This window comes from Caretta caretta, chromosome 14 (assembly GCF_965140235.1).
Source record: "Caretta caretta isolate rCarCar2 chromosome 14, rCarCar1.hap1, whole genome shotgun sequence".
NCBI classification, from domain to species: Eukaryota; Metazoa; Chordata; order Testudines; family Cheloniidae; genus Caretta; species Caretta caretta.
In genome coordinates, this window is record NC_134219.1 from 45222313 (window position 1) to 45243391 (window position 21079).

Genomic DNA, 21079 nt, shown 5'->3' on the forward strand with positions numbered 1-21079 from the left:
GCCGCGCCCTCTTGACCTCTCCCCTGATTCCTGGCCCCGCCCCATGCTTCTAGCTCCTCCCCGCTGGCTCCACCCCCTGCTTCCAATCCCCTTAGCCCCGCCCCCATTATTCCCAAACCCCTGGATCTGCTGCAGATGCTCCTGCCTCGACTGGAGTGTAATTCAACCCCTGGCCTATGTCCCTGCCTGCACCCGTGTGCACACAGGGCCACACGTCTGCGGAGGTATGTGGCATCAGTGGGGAGCCAAATCAACCTCCCCCCACCTCCCAGTTATACACTGGGCTTGGAAGGATTAGGTTTTGATCAGTAAAAATGTCGATTTCACCATGCACACACACAGCCCCACAAAAAACATTTCCATATCAAAAAGAAAAGGAGTACTTGTGGCACCTTAGAGACTAACCAATTTATTTGAGCATGAGCTTTCGTGAGCTACAGCTCACTTCATCAGATGCATACCGTGGAAACTGCAGCAGACTTTATATATACATAGAGAATATGAAACAATACCTCCTCCCACCCCACTGTCCTGCTGGTAACAGCTTATCTAAAGTGATCAACAGGTGGGCCATTTCCAGCACAAATCCAGGTTTTCTCACCCTCCACCCCCCCACACAAATTCACTCTCCTGCTGGTGCTAGCCCATCCAAAGTGACAACTCTTTACATAATCAAGTCGGGCTATTTCCTGCATAAATCCAGGTTTTCTCACATCCCCCCCACCCCCATACACACACAAACTCACTCTCCTGCTGGTAATAGCTCATCTAAACTGACCACTCTCCAAGTTTAAATCCAAGTTAAACCAGAACATCTGGGGGCGGTCAGTAGGTTTCCGGTATAGGGTGGTGTTTATGTGGCCATTGTTTATTAGCACTGTAGTGTCCAGGAAGTGGATCTCTTGTGTGGACTGGACCAGGCTGAGGTTGGTGGTGGGATGGAAATTGTTGAAATCATGGTGGAATTCCTCAAGGGCTTCTTTTCCATGGGTCCAGATGCTGAAGATGTCATCAATATAGCGCGAGTAGGGGCTTTAGGGGACGAGAGCTGAGGAAGCGTTGTTCTAAATCAGCCATAAAAATGTTGGCATACTGTGGGGCCATGCGGGTACCCATGTCCACACAAGAGATCCACTTCCTGGACACTACAGTGCTAATAAACAATGGCCACATAAACACCACCCTATACCGGAAACCTACTGACCGCTATTCCTACCTGCATGCCTCCAGCTTTCACCCTGACCACACCACACGATCCATCGTCTACAGCCAAGCTCTGCGATACAACCGCATTTGCTCCAACCCCTCGGACAGAGACAAACACCTACAAGATCTCTGTCAAGCTTTCTTACAACTACAATACCCACCTGCAGAAGTAAAGAAACAGATTGATAGAGCCAGAAGAGTTCCCAGAAGTTACCTACTACAGGACAGGCCTAACAAAGAAAATAACAGAACGCCACTAGCGGTCACCTTCAGCCCCCAACTAAAACCCCTCCAATGCATTATTAAGGATCTACAACCTATCCTAAAGGATGACCCAACACTCTCACAAGTCTTGGGAGACAGGCCAGTCCTTGCCTACAGACAGCCCCGCAACCTGAAGCAAATACTCACCAACAACCACATACCACACAACAGAACCACTAACCCAGGAACTTATCCTTGCAACAAAGCCCGTTGCCAATTGTGCCCACATATCTATTCAGGGGACACCATCACAGGGCCTAATAACATCAGCCACACTATCAGAGGCTCGTTCACCTGCACATCCACCAATGTGATATATGCCATCATGTGCCAGCAATGCCCCTCTGCCATGTACATTGGTCAAACTGGACAGTCTCTACGTAAAAGAATAAATGGACACAAATCAGATGTCAAGAATTATAACATTCATAAACCAGTCGGAGAACACTTCAATCTCTCTGGTCACGCAATCACAGACATGAAGGTCGCTATCTTAAAACAAAAAAACTTCAAATCCAGACTCCAGCGAGAAACTGCTGAATTGGAATTCATTTGCAAATTGGATACTATTAATTTAGGCTTAAATAGAGACTGGGAGTGGCTAAGTCATTATGCAAGGTAGCCTGTTTCCTCTTGTTTTTTCCTACCCCCCCCCCCCCAGATGTTCTGGTTTAACTTGGATTTAAACTTGGAGAGTGGTCAGTTTAGATGAGCTATTACCAGCAGGAGAGTGAGTTTGTGTGTGTATGGGGGTGGGGGGGATGTGAGAAAACCTGGATTTATGCAGGAAATAGCCCGACTTGATTATGTAAAGAGTTGTCACTTTGGATGGGCTAGCACCAGCAGGAGAGTGAATTTGTGTGGGGGGGTGGAGGGTGAGAAAACCTGGATTTGTGCTGGAAATGGCCCACCTGTTGATCACTTTAGATAAGCTGTTACCAGCAGGACAGTGGGGTGGGAGGAGGTATTGTTTCATATTCTCTATGTATATATAAAGTCTGCTGCAGTTTCCACGGTATACATCTGATGAAGTGAGCTGTAGCTCACGAAAGCTCATGCTCAAATAAATTGGTTAGTCTCTAAGGTGCCACAAGTACTCCTTTTCTTTTTGCGAATACAGACTAACACGGCTGTTCCTCTGAAACATTTCCATATCAGTAATAATCAACATTAACAGCTGGGCAACCCAAGGAAAAGGCTGCTTGAGAATTTATTCCAGTTTGATGTTACGGATATTTCCATTGTATATTTAGACATGTGATGGGGATGATGTGTTTTAACACCAATAAAGCTTTAACTTTTTTGAATCTCAACGCCTATTAACTCGTTAATTATTGTCTGACCCCCTTGTGGCTGATCCTGCTTAATTCCCGCAACTGCAACAATTTAAATGGATCAAATTAAAAAATGCTTAAAAATAAACATCGAAACATGGAAAAAATAAAACTTGAATTCTGCCAAGTCGCTGTCTTACTCAGTCTGCCTGTCCATGTATGTTTTTATTTTATGGTCATCATTGTTTTATTACAGTCATTATTTTATTATCATTCATTGCTTTATAATTAATTACATACAAACAAATTTTTTTTTTTTTGCCTAGAGCCAGGGATCAACCCTGACTCCCATTCTCCCCTCTGCTCTGACTCACTAGACTCCATTCCCTTCCCAGAGCTCAGAACAGAAGCCAGGAGTCCAGACTCCCACTGGCTTCAAATTCCCTTCTTCTCCGTTCCCTTCTTGAGCAGCCCCTCTCTAACCACTGGACATTGCTGCCTCCCAGCTACATCTTGAATGGAGCCGCTGAGAATGGTGTACAGCCCCTTTCAACCCAAATGATCCTCATGTCCTTTAACAAATAGTACAAGGTTACACATCAGCCAAATATCCTTTGCTAAGCTCTTTTTTGGGCAGGGACTTTATTCTCTCCAGAGCTGCTGTTTAAAGAAGATTATTCAGGCAAATATTAAAAGTCATCGCAAAAAGAAAGAGTCACAAATTCCCATGCTCTAAGATCCTGCTCCGCATGCCTCAGAGATTAGTGGCCAGGGCTGTCCTTAGCCATACATGGTATACGCGGCTGCTTAGGACACCTGAAAATTTGAGGCACCACTGGGAGGGAGGGGGTACAGGGGTCTCTGTGCATAACTGTGACTGGGGCCAGGCGGTTTGGTATCCTTTCCTGCCTCGTCCCACCCCTCAGGGCTGTGAGCCCGGGCTGCCGCAGCATCTACTAACTACGAAGCTCGGTGTGTGTCAGCAATGGGGGGAGGGTTTCCTTCTGGGGGTCCACGGGCAGGGGTGGTGTCTGTCCCCAGTCAGGCATAGGGGCACCAGGTTAATAATACTATGTAGGGCCCCATAAATCCTAAGGACAGCTCTGTTAGTGGCCATCCCTGACACAGAGCTGGTATCTGTAGACTCTTCCTACATCGATGGAAGGGGTTTTTCCATTGATGTCATTAATTCACCTCTCTGAGAGGCAGTAGCTAGACAGAAGAATTCTTCCTTCGACCTAGCTGTGTCTACACCGGGGTTAGGTTGAGCTAACTACGGTGCTCAGGGCAAAAGCATTTTCACATCCCTGAGCAATGTAGCTAGGTCAATCTAATTTTTAGTATATAAGAACATAACAACGCCCATACTGGGTGAGACCAATGGTCCATCTAGCCCAGTATTTTGTCTTCTATCAGTGGCCAATGCCAGGTGCTCCAGAGGGAATGAACAGAACAGGGCAATCATCAAGTGATCCATTCCCTGTTGTCCATTCTCAGCTTCTGGCAGTCAGAGGCTAGGGACACTCAAAGCATGGTTGGGGTTGCGTCCCTGGCCATCTTGGCTAATAGTGATCAATGGACCTATCCTCCATGATAGACCAGGCCTTAATCTCATCGATTCCCTGGCCTCTGTCTTCCTGGAAAGGAAGCAGCTCTTTAATATCTATGCCCCCTTTCCCAAGACGCATTGCTGCCCACAGTACAACTCCAGAGTCCCTATGGGTTTTCCGCTTTAGCAGGAGAGACGGGAGGGGAGGTTGGACCCAGAATATGAAGATTTCATGGCAATTGGGAGTGGGCGGAAGCTGAAGATGGACAGCTCAGAGATGGTGCTCATATGGGTAACTGTGATGGACAGCCTCTGTCAGGTCAATTACCAGCTGGAGGCGTGAAGGTTTCTAGCCTTGATGCATGCTAAGAATTGCGCAAGTCACTCGAATCAGCAAACACACTGGTTTTGATTTACACAAGAGAAAAGGGGGGGGAAATTGTTCATTGGGATGTTTAACCTCCTCCCCCCACTCATTCACCCCATAGGGTAATGATTTGGCCTAATCACTTCTTCCCAAGACTAGGAGAATTTCTTGCAGCATAAAATGGAGGGGAGAACCCCAAATCTGCAGCCATTTCATATGAACATCCAACGGCTGAGAGAAAAGGGACAACATTTGAGAAGGTGCGAGATCTCTGAGAATGAATGAGTAAAGGGGTCAAATCTGAGGAGAAAGTTGATCAGAGTGGGGTTAACATCCTCTTTTTCTTCATCCACCATGTGGGACGAGAACTCAAGCCAGCTGGTTCCCTCCAAAAGCAGATGTTGCTGCAATTTAAAATGGGAGGGGGGAAAAAGACCCCAAAGTGAGAGAGTTTCTTTCCCTATATTCAGCAATTAAAGAGAAAAATGGCCAAATCCGGGGGGATTTTAGATCAATATTCCATAAATTAGCGGGAATGGTGCCTGACTTGAGGAGTCCCAAAATGGAGGGAAATTTCTATTGATATTCAATAAAGAGAAAGTCTGAGGAGATTTTAGATCACTATCTGGTAATTAGAGAGAAAAGAGGCAAAATCTGAGGGGAAAGTTGATTCTAATGAGTTTAACACCTTCATTAACCCCATCCACAATTTGGAGCAATGATCGGCGCCAGCTGTTTCCCTCCCAATGCCGAAGTAGCTGTGGTTTAACCTGAGAAGGGGGAAGAAGCCCCTAAACTATCCATATCAGAGAATTAAATAGAAAAGGGGGAACATTGGTGGGTTTTTTTTAGATCAATATCCAATAAGAGAGAATCTGAGGTATTTTATATTGTGGGGGCAGGGGTGTGGTCTGTACAGGCTGGATCTGGTGCAGAGAGATGACTCTCAGATGCCCACATCACTCCATCTCCTCCATGCAGGACCAGCTTTGTTCATGGATGGAGCCAAGGAAGGACATAGTGAGGTGCCCAACACCGTCCACCAGGCCTTGACGTGCTCTTCTGCCTTCTGGGGCTCATGGTGAGTGACCTCTGGTTTCCCAATCCCAGTGTGAACATGAACAGAGAGATTGAAATGCAGACCTCCTAGATGGGAAAGGCTCCATAGCCCATTGCCTGGTCCCCTGACCTGAGGCTGGATCGGAGCTGCTGCCCCATAGAGAACCAAGCCAGCCAGTCCCAACTCATTTCTCTGGCTCATGTCCTCTTAATCCAGAATAGCCTCCCCAGCACCCTCCTTAGAGTCCTGTGCACATCCTTGTTCCTCAGCGTGTAGATCAGCGAGTTCAGCATGGGGGCGATGATGCCATAGAAGAGGGAGACCATCTTGCCCAGGTCCTGGGAGTAGCTGGACGGAGGCTGTAGATACATGAAAATGGCCATGCCGTAGAAGAGCGACACCACAACTGGGTGGGAGGTGCAGGTGTTGAAGGCCTTGAGCCTGCCCTGGGCCAAGCAAATCCTCAGCACGGCAGCGACAATGTAGCCGTAGGAGACCATGATGAGGCCCAGCGGCAACAGCAGGAAGATAACACTGACAGCAAAAGCCTCGGCCTCGTTGGTAGAGGTGTCGACACAGGCCAGCTTGAACAGGGCCAGCAACTCTCAGAAGAAGTGGTCCACCCGGTTCCGCCCACACCCGGGCAGCCGCATGGTCAGGATGACCTGCAGCATAGAGTTGCCGAAGCCGCTCAACCAGATGGTGGCCGCCATTTGCAGGCAGAGTCGGCGGCTCATGATAATTGTGTAGCGCAGCGGCTGGCAGATGGCGACGTAGCGGTCGTAGGCCATGACGGCCAGCAGGAGGCACTCGGTGCAGCCCAGAGAGAGGAAGACGTAGAACTGGGCCACACAGCCAGCCCAGGAGATGGACTTGTGGGTGCTGCGGAAGTTCACCAGCATCTGAGGAATGGTGCTAGCGGTGTAGCAAAGATCCAGGAAAGAGAGGTTGCTGAGGAAGAAATACATAGGGGTATGGAGAATGGGTTCCAGCCACAAGACCACAATGATGGCCAGGTTCCCCAGCAAGTTCAGGATGTACAAGACCAGAAAGACCATGAAAAGCAGCATCTCCAGGCGTGGTTGGTCAGAGACCCCCAAAAGGATGAACTCCCACTGGGAGCTCCCATTCCCTCTTTCCTCCTGCAGGGAGAAGGGACAAAGATAAGGATGAAAGGAGCCCCATTTACACATTCAAGGGTAGCCCCATTTGCTCTGAATGAACCATGCCCACTTGTGACTTTGTCAAAGAAAATCTGGGCCAGTTGGGTGGCAGGTAGGATCCTTCTGCCAGGGAATGGCTTTGTCGCAGAAAAGTGGTTCTGTGGCACTTAGTGACAAAGGAAGATCCATATATCAGGGAATTAAAGTGACCTAGAAAACTGGATCTGTTGCAGTTGGTGGGAGCAATAGGATGTGATAGATAAATGGATGCTTAGATTATAAGGTCTTGGGACAGAGGCTGTTTTGTTTTGTTCCTTTTATTCCGTATTTGTATAGATCCTGGTTGCGACTGGGACTCCTAACTATGATCCCAAATTTGCACTGCTAACTGCCCCTCTTATGGGTCAAAGAATGGGGCATGTTTAGTCTAGAGAAGAGAAAGTTGAAGGGGGACCTGGTAACAGTCTTCAAATATGTGAAAATTTGTCGTAAAGAGGATGGTGATCAATTGTTGTAAAAGAGGTTGTAAAGAGGATGGTGATGAACTGTTCTCCATGTCCATTAGGTCGGAAATGCATTTACCAGACAAGTCTGGGTAAATCAGTTTCTTAAACACAAAGGAGTCTAGCCAGATGTCATCAAAGTTGATGGGCAATCACTTACCAAGTGGCCAGTCTTTGGCAAGGAAGGGGGGCAGGAACAACCCCATCTGCATTGAAGCAAACAACAGCATGGCATCTCCTTCACCATTAGACTCCTTGTCTCCGTACTTGCAGCAGGAATGAACTTTATCTAGGCAGAACCCTCAATAAAACGCATATCAAAGGGTGACTGGACTATAAAAGTGAGGGGTAGAAACACCCCAAGGTATCACTCCCTATCCATCTCTCTCTCTTTCCCCTAAGAAGACAAAAGAAACAGCGTTTGGACTTTGGGAGCAGATCCTGGTCTGAGAATTGGCTCAGCAATGTTACTGGGAACATGTGGAAGGGATTTCACCTTGAGCCAAGTCTAGTTTGTTAATTTTAGTACTAGGAAGTGTTTTACCTTTACTTCTCCTGTAACCATTTCTTACTTGAATGTTTTATGCTTTTACTCACTTGAAACCTAACTCTTTGTAGTTAAATAAACATGTTTTATTCCATCATACAAACTGCATGGAAACTGAATTGTGTGGGTAACTCCATTTAAAGTAGCAAACTGTTGGATATTGATCTCCTTAGAGAGGCAACGGACCTAGAATATCTGAACTGTCCAGGAGGGGACCGAGCAGTGCAGAACCCAGGTCTTGGGCGGGAATTTGGAACTGGGAGTTTGTTGCAGTCACCCTGCAAGTGGTAACCATGGCTGCAGGAAGCCAGAGTGTGGCTGGTGTTTGCGGACAGGCTGCTGGGGTCAGAGTTGCTGGACCAGGGCTGTGGCTATACACGGACACTCAGGGTGTGACCCGCATGCTGGCAGGCTGCTTGTGAGCGACCCACATTGGAAGCTACAACAAAATATTGTGAGGCAGCCAAGGTAGCAGGGCAGGGGTGACCCAACCTCTCATTCGTCTGGATTGCACCCCGGAATGCCATACTGTCCTGGGAGGTTTTTAAGAAGAGGTTGGGCAAATACTGGTCAAGTATGGTTAGGTAATCTTATTCCTGCCTCAGTGTGGGGGTATGGCCCAGATGACCTCTGGAGGTACCCTCTAGACCTACATGTCTAGGAGTCTAGGATTCTACTGCCACTTCAACTTGAATCTATTATGTTTATGTACTTCTCTGTGCAACGGACAGGGGCCACAATCTAAACACTGAGGGTGAGAATAAAATAACCCCAATACCACTAATAATGGTGTAGACCCTGATCCTATGAGCAGTTAGAGCTGGGGTTTACAAAGCAGCTTTAAGGAATGATGCACCCAAATCCCACTGATTTTCAGGGGGATTATGGGCTCATATAGGGCTAAATATGCAGATAGGCACCAAGTGGGATTTTCTGAAAAGATTTTCTAACTCCCATTGGTGCCAATAGGAGCTAGGCACCTAGCCCCCATCTGCATCTGAGGGCATCTAAATCCCTTTGTAAATGTGGCCCATGCTTTCTACTTGCCCTAATCTCCTCTACCCAAACCATTTACAGTGGGGTTGCCTGTGGGCTTAAGTTAAGCACGTGCATAGATCTTTGCAGGATCAGGGCCCCTCACGGGACAACAGGTTTACATGGCATTTTACAAACCCCGTCCTTCAGACACTCACCCAGGTGATTAACGACTCACCTGTGCAAAGTTATCCCTGCATGTTTGTGGGTTGGGGGCCCTGGATAAGATTTCAACCCTATCCAAATCTACCAATCAATGGCACTTGTCTGCTCTGCAGAACCACAGTATCTGAGCACCTAACAATCTCTTATGGGTTTATCCTCACATCACCCCTGGGACGCAGGGAAGTTTTATCAGACCCATTGCACAGAGCTAACAAATCTAACCATCCCACATGCTCCCCAGCTCTTGGACCCTCCCCAGGAATAAGCATGAACTAGAGGTGGAGAAAAACCCGGACTCACCTCCATTCACCTCCGGCTCTGCTCTGCCCAGGTGCCTCCTGCCCGGGCAGCTCCAGGTGGCTCAGATGCTCCGATGCCAGGACAGAGTCTGGAGTCCCTGCTCCCCTGTGCTGAGCCCCCCAGTCCCTGGGACGAGGCCGCCCCGAGCTGTGGAGCTGAATGTCAAAGGATGCTCCGGGGTCAGGGAGGGCAGCTAAGTTTGTCCCCTGCTGTGGGGCAGCACCATCTGCATCTGGCTCTGGAAGCCCAGAGGCTGCAAGTGTTGCCCCCCCCCCCCACACACACACACATTCCTGGGGCCCTGGGGTGGGTCTCAAAAGGAGGGGAATGTGGCAAACTGGATGCTCAGAGCCAGTGTTGCATGGTCACAGGGTAGCTCCCCCCTGATCTATGGAACCAAGTCTGCTCGGTGTGTGAGTGAAGTACCAGTGGGCAGGTTGCCCCAGGCTGGGAGAGATATCCTGAGCCTCTCTCAGCTGGCAGGGTCTCCTAGAAGCCCGGAGACCACAGTGAAGGAATGAAAGAAATCCCAGAGATGGGGAGGAGAGAGAGAGATGGATAGAAGGAAAGGAATGGAGAGAGAGTGTGGATGGACTGATGGATGCCAGACGAGCACGGACGGGAAAAGAGAGGGAGAGTCCAAGAGAGGAGAGGATGGAGGAGAGAGAGAGGGAGCGAGAGGTGAATTGTTAGGACAGAACGAAAGGCAGAGAGAAGGATGGATAAAAGGAGCAATACAGAGACAGATAGAAGAGCAGAGAGATCTGCAGAGAGATGGATGGAGGAGAGGTAGATGGATAGAAGGATAGAGAGGGAGAGAAAGAGAGACAGACTGGCAGAAGGATAGCGAGTTGGGGAGAGACACCCAGAGAGCTGGATTGAGCTGGAGAAGTACAGTGGATGGCTGGAAGGAGGTAGGATCCCCAGCCTGTGTCCCTGCTCCCTGACCTACCCCAGCCCTGGGGTCTCTCTCTGGGCTCGTGAGCACAGTCTCACACTATGCCCTGAGCTGCCCCAGCTCCAAAGCACAGCTGAGAAGGGCCCTGTGTCTCTGTGATTGTGGGAGGCTCCTCCTTGTGCAGCTCACGATTGCTGTCGCTGACTGCATATGGCCATGGGTGGAGGACAGGGAGCAGGTAGGCCCTTATGGACGTTGGAGCCAGGAAGAGGGCGGGGGCTGTGACTCCCTGAAGCCTCCCAAAGGGCTGGGACTTGGCTGGTGAGGTTTGCAATGGCCCAGGGACTCCGTGCACCAAATTGGCCAGGAGACTCCTCCAGCAATGCCGTCTAGGGGAGAGTCGCCTGGGGAGGAGTAACCCCAGCCCCTGAGCACTGCACCAGGATTGGGGCCACAACCCCTGCTCTAGTCACAGCCCCATCTATACCGAGGGCTCCCCTAGACCCCAGGTCTCATCTCCCAGCCCTCAGACCCATCGCTGGCATTGTGACCCCAGCCCAAACCCTGCGGTGCGCTGAGCCATGGAGCAGGGATTGTCCCTTCCCATGGGGTGAGTTGAGCTGAGACAGTTCTCAGAGCGAGTCAGCGCTGAGAGCAGGACGCTGGGGTTAGTGCACGGCAGCGACGTCTGGAAGTTACAGCTCCGACCCCCAGGACGCCTGGGTTCTCTTTCCACCTCTGGGAGGGGTGTGGGTTAGAGCAGGGAGCTGGGAGGCAGGACTCCTGGATTCTCTTCAGCTATCGATTCCGAGCAATACTCGGTGACGTAATATCAGGCACAGAAATGGGTGGGTGGGAACAAGGCACCCCCAGGCATCCAGAATTCCCTTTGCTAACATGTATGGGAACCTGGAGGACCATTTAGGGGTGTGCGAAAGCTACCAGCCCCCTGCCACCAAGTGGGAGAAGAATGTGTGTGGGGAGCCTGGGGAAAGTGAGAATAGGCTGAAACTCAGCTAAGGGCTGTTTGGGGTGGAGTCCAGGCAGGCCTGGATTAAAGATTTTGAGGGCTCTGTGCACCGCGGAATTTGGGGGTCCCCCCACCTTCTATAAACTAGACAGCAAAAGGCCCCCACTCCACACAGACCCCTGGATATCCCTCCCATCCCACCCCCCACATACCCCTCCTACCCCACACATATCCCAGCAGCCCTGATATACACCCAGCTCACTGCAGCCCCCAACACCTCAGTCCCCCTGGGCGCAGTCTGCAAAATCCCAGCCCCCCACCCCTTCCCCCCAATATCCCCATTTCTCCCAACTCACCCCTCCTCCCAGCATTCCCCACTCACCCACAACCCTTCCCCCGCACCTCCCTAACTCACCCCAAAACTCACCCTCAGCGCCTCATCCCCACCACCGGGCCCCTCCTGGCCACTCACTGGCACACCCCCTGGCTCGGCAGTCTGCTCCCATCCCAAATGAAGGCAGCTTCTCCCGACCCTGGCCACCCAACTCCACTCCGCTCCCTCCCACCACCCTGCTCTCACTCGCACGATCCCACGCCAAACCCTCCATTCTGACAGAGGTGATGTGGGGTGGTTGGACGGGCCAAATCTGAGTGAGTGATGTTGCGACCTGGTGCATGGAGTTGCGGGGGGGCCCATGCAAGTGCACCTAGTTCACATTGGCTAGTCCAATAAGCATTTCCTTCTGCAAGGCAGCATGGTGTAGTGGTTTGCCCACTGGACTGGGCCCCTCGGTTCCATTCCTACTTCCAGCACTGACTTTGGGCAAGCCTTGTCTGCCTGCTGAGCCTCAGTTTCCCCATGTGTGCAAGGGAGAGCAGAATATTTGCATATTCCTTCATCAGGTGCTCTCTGACAGGGAGTGGAGAGGAAATCTGATCTATTATTGTGGGGAGGGGTTTGTGAGCCTGTGAATTTGGGTGGAGGGTGGAGGGAGTGGACCTACAGGGCTAGAAGGGCCAATGGCCTCATACATTGCAGAGGAATGGGCAACAGGGGATGGATCACTTGATGATTACCTGTTCTGTTCATTCCCTCTGGGGCACCTGGCATTGGCCACTGTCAGAAGACAGGACACTGGGCTAGACAGACCTTTGGTCTGACCCAGTATGGCCGTTCTTATATTCTTAAGACTGCTCAATGACGATGGTAAATTTCTGCCTAATTTGGCAACAGTATCAACATCTTTACATGAACCCTTACAAGCAAAAAAAAACAAAAAACCCCAAAATGGAAATGGACTAAAGACTGAGTTTGCATCGGACGGAAATTGCTGATCTCATCTGAAGTTCTTACGCACTTTGACGCCTCGCTACTGCTGTAATTGGCTTGCGATGCTTCACAGTAGAGGGTGGGTACAGTTCTTTCCCGCCTCTTTTTCCAGGTGGCTGGGAGAAACCCATTGCCTTGGCTCCTGAGAAGAACTACACACAAACAGAGCGAGGAGCTCCCGGTGTTATCTGCAGGATTCCGAAGTGCCATACCTGTCTATGCAGTAGCTATTTTACCTTGCTGACTGTGACCGGATGGCTGGATGGGCCACACTGAGGATGCCACACTCAGGGCAGACTGCAAGAAATAGGGCAGACCCTTGCCACAAAATGCTGGTTTATTCTATAATTAGCCAGTAACAAAAGAGCTTCCGTAGTACCACACTGGCTAACAAGAAGCCAGCTTAGTCCCCTTAAGAAATTTCAGCCCTTGGCTCCCATCTAGACAAACAGGTCTAATAGAGTGGGAGGTTACTGAAAACCTGATTTACCGTATGGGAAGCTCACCAATCCCAAAGGCCCAGACACTTATCCCCAGGTCAATATGAGTCTCAGATCTTACCCAAATACCATGCGGCCAGCTAATCCTTAATAAGAGGATGCAGATCAAATAAGCTGAAGTATATTTTGTGGCTTAGGAAGGGCACGTGCCAATGGCAGGGAAATCTGTCTGTCTGCCTGCAGGTCTGTCACAGGGTAGCTGGCCCCAGCAATGAAGCAGACCCTGCTCCCCTGGGCCGGTGCTCTCAGTTTGGCCAATTAAGAGTTCAGGGCAGCTCATGAGGGGTGGAGAGGATCACGGAGGATATGAGAGAAGAGAGACCCAGTGAGATAGAGACTTAAAGGCTAAAGGGAGGAGATCAGCCAGAGGGGTTTGCCGGCTGACCTCCCCAAGGGCTGGATACAGCGGGTGGCAGGTGAGCAGCAGAGGAGATCCCCCACTGACATCTCCAGGGCCTGAGAGCTGGAACCCAGGGAACAGAGCGAGGGCCAAGGGCGTGAAACGCCCAGAAGAGAGGCTGTGGAAAAGTAGGGGTGATATAGACCATGGTTGGGGTAGTTTGTATAGACTATTTACATTATGATTTGTAATAAACGGTGTGACACCCTGGCACCCGCATATTCACCACTGTCATGTATTTAGGATGTGCTTTGTACAAAGGATGCCTTGGGAGGTGTCATTCTAAAAGTCCTGATCTGCTAGGCAGTAATATCTCGTTGGATGATGTGTGCTGTCGTTGCGTGTGAAGTGACGAAGTTTGGCGATGTGTGTGTTACTGAAACCTGACGTGAGGTTGAAAACACCCACAAGAAGCCTTTCGGGTACAACAGTCAAAAGGCCAAACAATGTGACTGGCTTATTGAGGAAACGCACACAAGCACGAGGATGACCCCAGGAACTGTGGACAACAGAAACCTCTCCAAGCTAGCACTACACAACAGGAACTGTTTGTCCCAGGTCACAGCAAAAGAGCTTTCCAGCAAGTGGGAAGAAGAAATAAAAGGGGGAAATGACATCATGAGGGGACCTCACTCCCCCTACAACAACACGCCTGGAAACACCTGAGGAACAAAGACTGGACTGTGGGAAGTGATGGTCTCAAGCTAAAGGGATTTCTAGCCTCTGTATGAAAACCTGGGAAACCCAAGCTGCAAAGCCAAGGCAGCTTGTGCCTTAAGAATGTGCCAGTCTTTTTATCACTCGGGGAGAATTTGCTAATTCATATTCTACCTATCTAGTGTGTTAAGCTCAGTTTGCGGTTTTGTTTATTTACTAGGTAATCTGCTTTGATCTGTTTACCATCACTTAGAATCACTTAAAATCTATCTTTTGTAATTAATAAACTTATTTTATGTTTTAATCCAAACCAGTGTGTGTTTGACTAAGGTGTCTGGGGAAAATCTTGGCCTGGTTACCACAAGTGTGTATGGACCTCTTCACATTGAGAGAGAAGCAGACCAGGTATTAAACCCATGTACTGGCCAGATTTGACCAGGCAGGATGGTACTGCTCTGGGGTCTTAGGTGGGAGGCTGGTGGTTAGAGAGTCTGCATATAATTGCAGCTGGGTGTGTCCCCACCCGTGTGAACGCTGGTGAAAGTGCAAGCTTGGAGGGTTTTGAAACTTGTCTCAGCAGCACAGTCTGAGAGGGAGCCCAGGCTGGTGGGTCAGAGGGCTCAGTGGTACCCCATTTCCAGGTGGCACCCTGTGGGTAAACCCATCACAGATGGGTCTCCAGGAGGGGTATGATTTCATCAACAGAGCCTGGTATAGCGTCCGTACGTTACCTGAGAAGGGAAACTGAGGTAAGAGTGCTTGTCACGCTGGGACCTGCTGCCAGATAGTGCTTTGGGTGGCGTCCCTTTATCTCTCATCCTCATTCAGTCTGACATCCTCATTCAGTCCCTTCTCTTCACAATGCCACATTTAAAACTTTTATTTTGCATTCATACAAATAAATTATCCCATCCACACATATAAAATTTGGAAGGGAGGAGAGGGGGAGAAGAGAAATCTAAAGAGAGACAGACCATGGCTAGAAAGACAAAGTCAGTGATGGTTGTCAGATGGCTGCACAACTCAACTGTTCTTTGAAACTGTTCTTGTTTTTAGCAAGAAAAAGAAAGAAACAGTCATAATAACAAAGCCCTCATCAGCACATTGGATGGCAGTCGGTTCATAAATGCACTGGATCTCTGGCAAGTGTTTCTGCAAAGTCACAGCAAGCTGGGGAGCAGCTGGAGTTTTCAAACACAGACTCATGAATCTCACAAAACTGGGTGACTGAGCAACAAAATGGCAGATGAAATTCACTGTTGATAAATGCAAAGTAATGCACACTGGAATACATAATCCCACCTATACATATAAAATGATGAAGTCTGTTCACCCCCTCTTTTACCACTCAAGAAAGAGATCTTGGAGTCATTGTGGAGAGTTCTCTGAAAACATCCATTCAGTGTGCAATAGCAGTCAAAAAAGCAAACTGAATATTGGGAATCATTAGGAAAGGGATAGATAATAAGACAGAAAATATCATGTTGCCTCTATATAAATCCATGGTACATCCACATCTTGAATACTGTGTGCAGATGTGTCGCCCCATCTCAAAAAAGATATATTGGAATCGGAAAAGGTTCAGAAAAGGGCAACAAAAATGATTAGGGGTCTGGAACAGCTTCCATATGAGGAGAGATTAGTAAAACTGGGACTTTTCAGCTTGGAAATGAGATGACTAAAGTGGGATGTGATAGAGGTCTATAAAATCATGACACGTGTGGAGAAAGTAAATAAGGAAGTGTTGTTACCTCCTTCTCATAACACAAGAACTAGGGGTCACCCAATGAAATTAATAGGCAGCAGGTTTAAAACAAACAAAAGGAAAAAAAAGTTATTCACCTTCTCGTAACTCTTGTTCTTGTCCATTCCAATCAGGTGTGTGTGCGTGTGTGCACGGCAGCTGGAAGTTTTTCCTCCTAGCAATATCTGTCGGGTCGGTGTGGGCGCCCCCTGGAGTGGCGCCTTCCTGGCGCTCAATATAGGGCCCTACTGAACTGCCTCAGTTCCTTCTTGCTGGCTACTCCGACAGAGGGATAGGTGGGTGGGTATTGGAGAACAAGACTTACGAGAAGGTGAGTAACCATTTTTTCTTCTTCGAGTGATTGTTCATGTCCATTCCAATCAGGGGACTCACAAGCCTAAGTTATGGAGGCAGGGTGGGAGCTGTCCACTGACTGGAGAACCGCTTGTCCAAAGGCCGCATCGTCTCTGGCCTGCTGGGTAATCATGTAGAGCATAGTGAAAGTGTGCATGGAGGACCATGTCGCTGCTCTGCAGATTTCCTGAGTTGGGACTTGCACCAGGAACGCTGCTGAAGAAGTTTGTGCCCTAGTGGAGTGCTCTGCGAGTGGAGAGGCGGGCACCTCTGCCAGGTAATAGCATTCATGGATGCAGGACGTGATCCATGAGGAAATTAGTTGGGAGATTGAAAGACCCTTCATCCTGTCTGCCACGGCCACAAACAGTTGAATGGACTTTCGGAACGGCTTTGTTCTCTCAATGTAGAAGGCTAGCGCTCTGTGGACATCCAATGAGTGCAACCTCTGCTCTCCGCCGCTCGAGTGCGGCTTAGGATAGAACAGTGGGAGGAAGATGTCCTGGTTGATGTGAAAATGGGAGACAACCTTCGGGAGGAAAGACGGGTGGGGCCTGAGCTGAACCTTGTCCTTTATAGAACACGATGTACCGGGGCTCTGATGTCAGGGCTTTGAGCTCTGACACCCTCCTGGCTGAGGTTATCGCTACCAGAAATGCCACCTTGTATGACAGGTAGAGCGGGGAACACGTCGCCAGTGGTTCAAAGGGCAGACCCATCAATTTGGAAAGGATCAGATTGCAGTCCCAGGTCAGGGTTGGTTGCTGGATGTGCAGATATAGCTTGTCGAGACCCTTCAGGAAACGGCTGACCATAGGGTTGGCAAACACCGACCGGCCCTCTGAGCCTGGATAGAAGGCAGAGATGGTGGCCAAGTTAACCCTTATTGACGACATGGACAGTCCCTGCTGCTTGAGATGGAGAAGACAGTCCAGTATAAGTGGTATAGAGGTGAGCGTCGGGGATGAGTGATGCTGCACCAACCAGATTGAGAATCTCTTCCACTTGGCCAGGTAGGTCGCTCTGGTGGAGGGTTTCCTACTGCCAAGGAGGGCTTGTCTAAACAGGTCCAAGCAGGAGAGCTCTGTGGGGTTCAGCCATGGAGCTTCCATGCCGTGAGGTGGAACAACTCAAGGCTCGGGTGCTGGAGACAGCTGTGATCCTGAGTTATTAAGCCCGGAACTGGGTAACTGGGGTAACAGGTAACTGGGGCTTCCACGGACATTTCCAGGAGAGATGTGTACCACTGTTGGCGGGACCAGGCTGGAGCTATCAATATCACTGAAGACTCCATATCTTGAGGAGGACCTGTACTGGGAGGTGCCGAGGGTCCACACCGAGGGCTCAGGGACCGATGAGGTTGCTGACCCTGTTCTGATGCTGGGGAGCGGTGCTCCGGGGATGGAGACTGCCAGGCCATCATTGCAGGCTTTCCCCTTGGCGGTGCCCAGGGAGCGACTTGTGCAAGCGACCTCTCCCGTCTAGGCAGGGAGAACAGTGCCGTGAGCTGGAGCGGGTCCCATGCTGCCTCAAATGCCTCCAGGGTCGATGAGAGGTGTAGGTGTCGGCTCAGCCTCGGTGAGCAAGAAGGGTCCAGACTTGACCGCCCTTCCTTGGGGGCAGGAGTTGACACGACCATCTCTGGCAGTGGGGCCGAAGTAGTGTGCCCAACTCGAGTCTCACAACGGCTGGCTCCTTGGGTCTAGCCGGGGGGAAACGACCCTTCTCTGGCCTCCTCTTCTTCTGCGGCATTGGCGACTGAGACCGGTGCCTACCTGCAGCCTGTGAGCCACGAGTGGAGCCATGATGGTGCTGAGAGACCTTGCCTTTACTCGGCACTGATCCCCATGCCGACAGTGCCGGGGCACTGCGTACCAAGGAGGAGGTACTCAGCGCCAGGTCCGCTGACCCAGGGTCAGACTGGGTCTGGAGTGCCACTTCCATTAGTAGGATCTTCAGGAGCTGATCTCTATCTTTCAGTGTCCTGGGATGAAACCCCCTGCAGATCCTACAGCGACCCCTTTGATGGCTCTTCCCCAAAGACTTCAAACACGAAGCGTGAGGATCGCTTCTGGGCATACACTTGCCACAGACCTCACAGGCTTTGAAGACAGGAGACCACGGCATGCCCCAGCACTGGGATACCGCAGGAGGAGAAACTCCTCCAAAGGAAACTTAAGAACTAAGTAAAGTACCTACTAACCTACTTAACACTAACTGCATCTGATGAAGTGGATTCTAGCCCACGAAAGCTTATGCCCAAATAAATTTGTTAGTCTCTAAGGTGCCACAAGGACTACTCATTGTTTTTACAAAACTAATGAGAACTATATACAGACTGCCAAAGGGGAAGTTCCAACTAACTGTCACTGGCGGTAAGAAGGAACTGAGGGGGTGGTCGGTGGGTAGGGCCCTATATTAAGCACCATGATGGTGCCACTCCAGGGGGCGCCCGGACTGACTTAATAGACACTGCTAGGGGAAAAATCTTCCGGCTGCCATGCGCACAAGCACATACATCTGATTGGAATTTACATGAACAAGCATGCGAAGAAGAAGTATTTCTTCACACAACGCACAGTCAACCTGTGGAACTCCTTGCCAGGGGATGTTGTGAAGGCCAAGACTATAACAGTGTTTAAAAAAAGAACTAAATAAGTTCATGGAGGACAGGTCCATCAATGGCTATTAGCCAGGACGGGCAGGAATGGTGTCCCTAGCCTCTGTTTGCCAGATGCTGGGAATGAGCGACAGGGGATGGATCACTTGATAATTCCTTGTTCCTTTCATTCTCACTGGGGCACCTGGCATGGAAGACAGGATACTGGGCTAGATGGACCTTTGGTGTGACCCAGTATGGCCGTTCTTATGTACGGAGGTTCCCCAGTCAATCCCCTGTGCGTTGGCCAAGGTGGTGTCCATTACATGACAGCATAGAGCTTTGCCCAAGAGGCTTCTGGGGGAGGAGAGGGATGAGAGGACATGCCCCCGCTAAACCTCGTTCTGTCTGCGGTAGGTTCCTCCACCTGGGCAGGATGTTCGCCAGAGTCACCACCCGGCGCCTCCATGGCACCGTGCCACCCCCTCCCGGCAGGACCCACGTGCTCCTCCTCTCCAGCCGGCACAAGGGCTCCCCCTTCGCTGGCCAGCTCTTCAGCCAGCACCCCAACGTCTTCCACCCGATGGAGCCGGCCAAGCATGTCTGGCACCGCCTGCCCAGAGGCAGCCTGGAGATGCTGCAGGGGCCCGTCTGGGACCTGCTCTGTGCCCTCTTCCAGTGTGAGATGGCCACGCTGCAGGACTTTGTGCTGCAGCCCCGCCAGGCATCCCAGATCTTCATGTGGCCCACGAGTCAGGCCCTCTGCTCCCCACCCACCTGCGAGGCCTTCCGGCGTGGGGACATTGTGAGGCCGGCGGATTGCCAGGTCCACTGCGATGCCAGCCCCTTCGGGAAGGTGGCAGAGGCCTGCATCACCTACAGCCACGTGGCGCTGAAGGTCATCAGGTTCTTCCAGCTGGAGGCGCTCTACCCGTCCTTGGCCGACCCAGCCCTCAACCTCAGCATCACCCACCTGGTGCGGGACCCCCAGACCATCTACACCTCCCACCAGCTCATCTCGCTGTACCCGGACAACTTGCTCACCAGCTGTCCCACAACGCGACGCCCAACGCCCAGCTGGCCATGAGCAAAGTCTGCCACAGCCAAGCCAGCATGTACGTGGCCGCCTTGTACCACCCACCTCCTGCCCTGTGTGGATGCTACCTCCTGACTCGCTATGAAGACCTGGTCTGGGATCTGCTGGGCCAGGTGGCCGATCGGTACCGCTACGCCAGCTTGGCCTCCTACCCCCGGCTCAAGGCCTGGGTGCCCAACATCACCCACTGGTCCGGGCCTCTGGACCCCGAGGTCCTCCCAGTGTGGAGGGATGCCAGCAAGGTCTCGCAGGCCTGGAGGCACCAGCTTACCTTCCACCAGGTGCAGGAGATCTGCAAGCCAACCATGGAGGTCTTTGAGTACTGGCTGGTCAGCTCGGAGGAGGAGCAGAGGGACCTCATGAAGGACCTGGTGCTTCCAAGAGAAGAGATTGAGGCTCAGACAACGGGCTGGGGTGTCTTCTCTGATCTGCACTGAGGATTCAGCGCAATGGGTTGGACTCTTGGATAAGGAGGAGCTGCCTCCCTGAGCGGAGAACCTGCCAGGCAACGACTCGGACACTTGTCCCGTGATTTTCCCACAAACCAGGGAGTGGATGGCAGTGGCAAAGCTCCACTGGAATCCCCACTGATCAGTCAGGAAATGCAATCCCAGCTATACACGCTTCTGGGGAGCCAGGAATAGAACCCCTGTCCTGCAGCACTAAACACACAGGACCAACTGACCTATAGAAGAGCTGTCCTGCTGCTAGATCCTTTAGCCTCCCTGCAGAGACAGCTAGTCAATGGGGCGAGGAGCCAGGACTTCTGGGTTCTATCCCAGCTTTAGGGGGTGGGAGTGGGGTCTAATGAGTTAGAGCAGCATATTCGTCCTGGATGCTAAACCTGGCCCTGCCACAGAGTTGCTGTCTGACCTTGGGCAAGTCACTTAACCACTCTGCACCTCAGTCTCCCCATCTGTCCTAGACATTCACACACATCATGGCTTGTGCGGGCTGAGGTCCCTGCTCCCACCAGGGGCTCCCTCTATTCCCTCCCACAAGTTCCCTGTGTGTACCCCTCTCCTCTCCCTCTGTTTCAGGGACTCTCTGCAACTCACACCAGGGGCTCTGTGTCTCCCCGTTACCCCCTCCCTACAT

General features: G+C 50.9%; 2 protein-coding genes across 2 annotated transcripts; one reads left to right on the forward strand and one right to left on the reverse strand.

The window, feature by feature from the left end:
• Positions 1 to 5917: 5917 nt before the first annotated feature.
• LOC125621433 (putative olfactory receptor 2B3) lies at positions 5918 to 7592 on the reverse strand. Its single transcript, XM_048818295.2, is given in 2 exon segments — positions 5918 to 6854; positions 7585 to 7592. Coding segments are annotated over 2 exon segments (945 nt in total).
• Positions 7593 to 16871: 9279 nt separating this feature from the next.
• Positions 16872 to 19972, forward strand: LOC125621432 (carbohydrate sulfotransferase 5-like). Its single transcript, XM_048818294.2, has 2 exons — positions 16872 to 16960; positions 19303 to 19972. The coding sequence occupies exons 1-2, from the start codon at positions 16872 to 16874 to the stop codon at positions 19970 to 19972; spliced, it is 759 nt and encodes a 252-aa protein (XP_048674251.2).
• Positions 19973 to 21079: the final 1107 nt, after the last annotated feature.

Coding starts and splice junctions, on each gene's coding strand:
- LOC125621432 (XM_048818294.2), top strand. CDS start 16,872: ATGTACCGGGGCTCTGATGTCAGGGCTTTGAGCTCTGACACCCTCCTG. Junction 16,961..19,302: donor AATGCCACCTTGTATGACAG/GTAGAGCGGGGA, acceptor TGTCTGCGGTAG/GTTCCTCCACCTGGGCAGGA.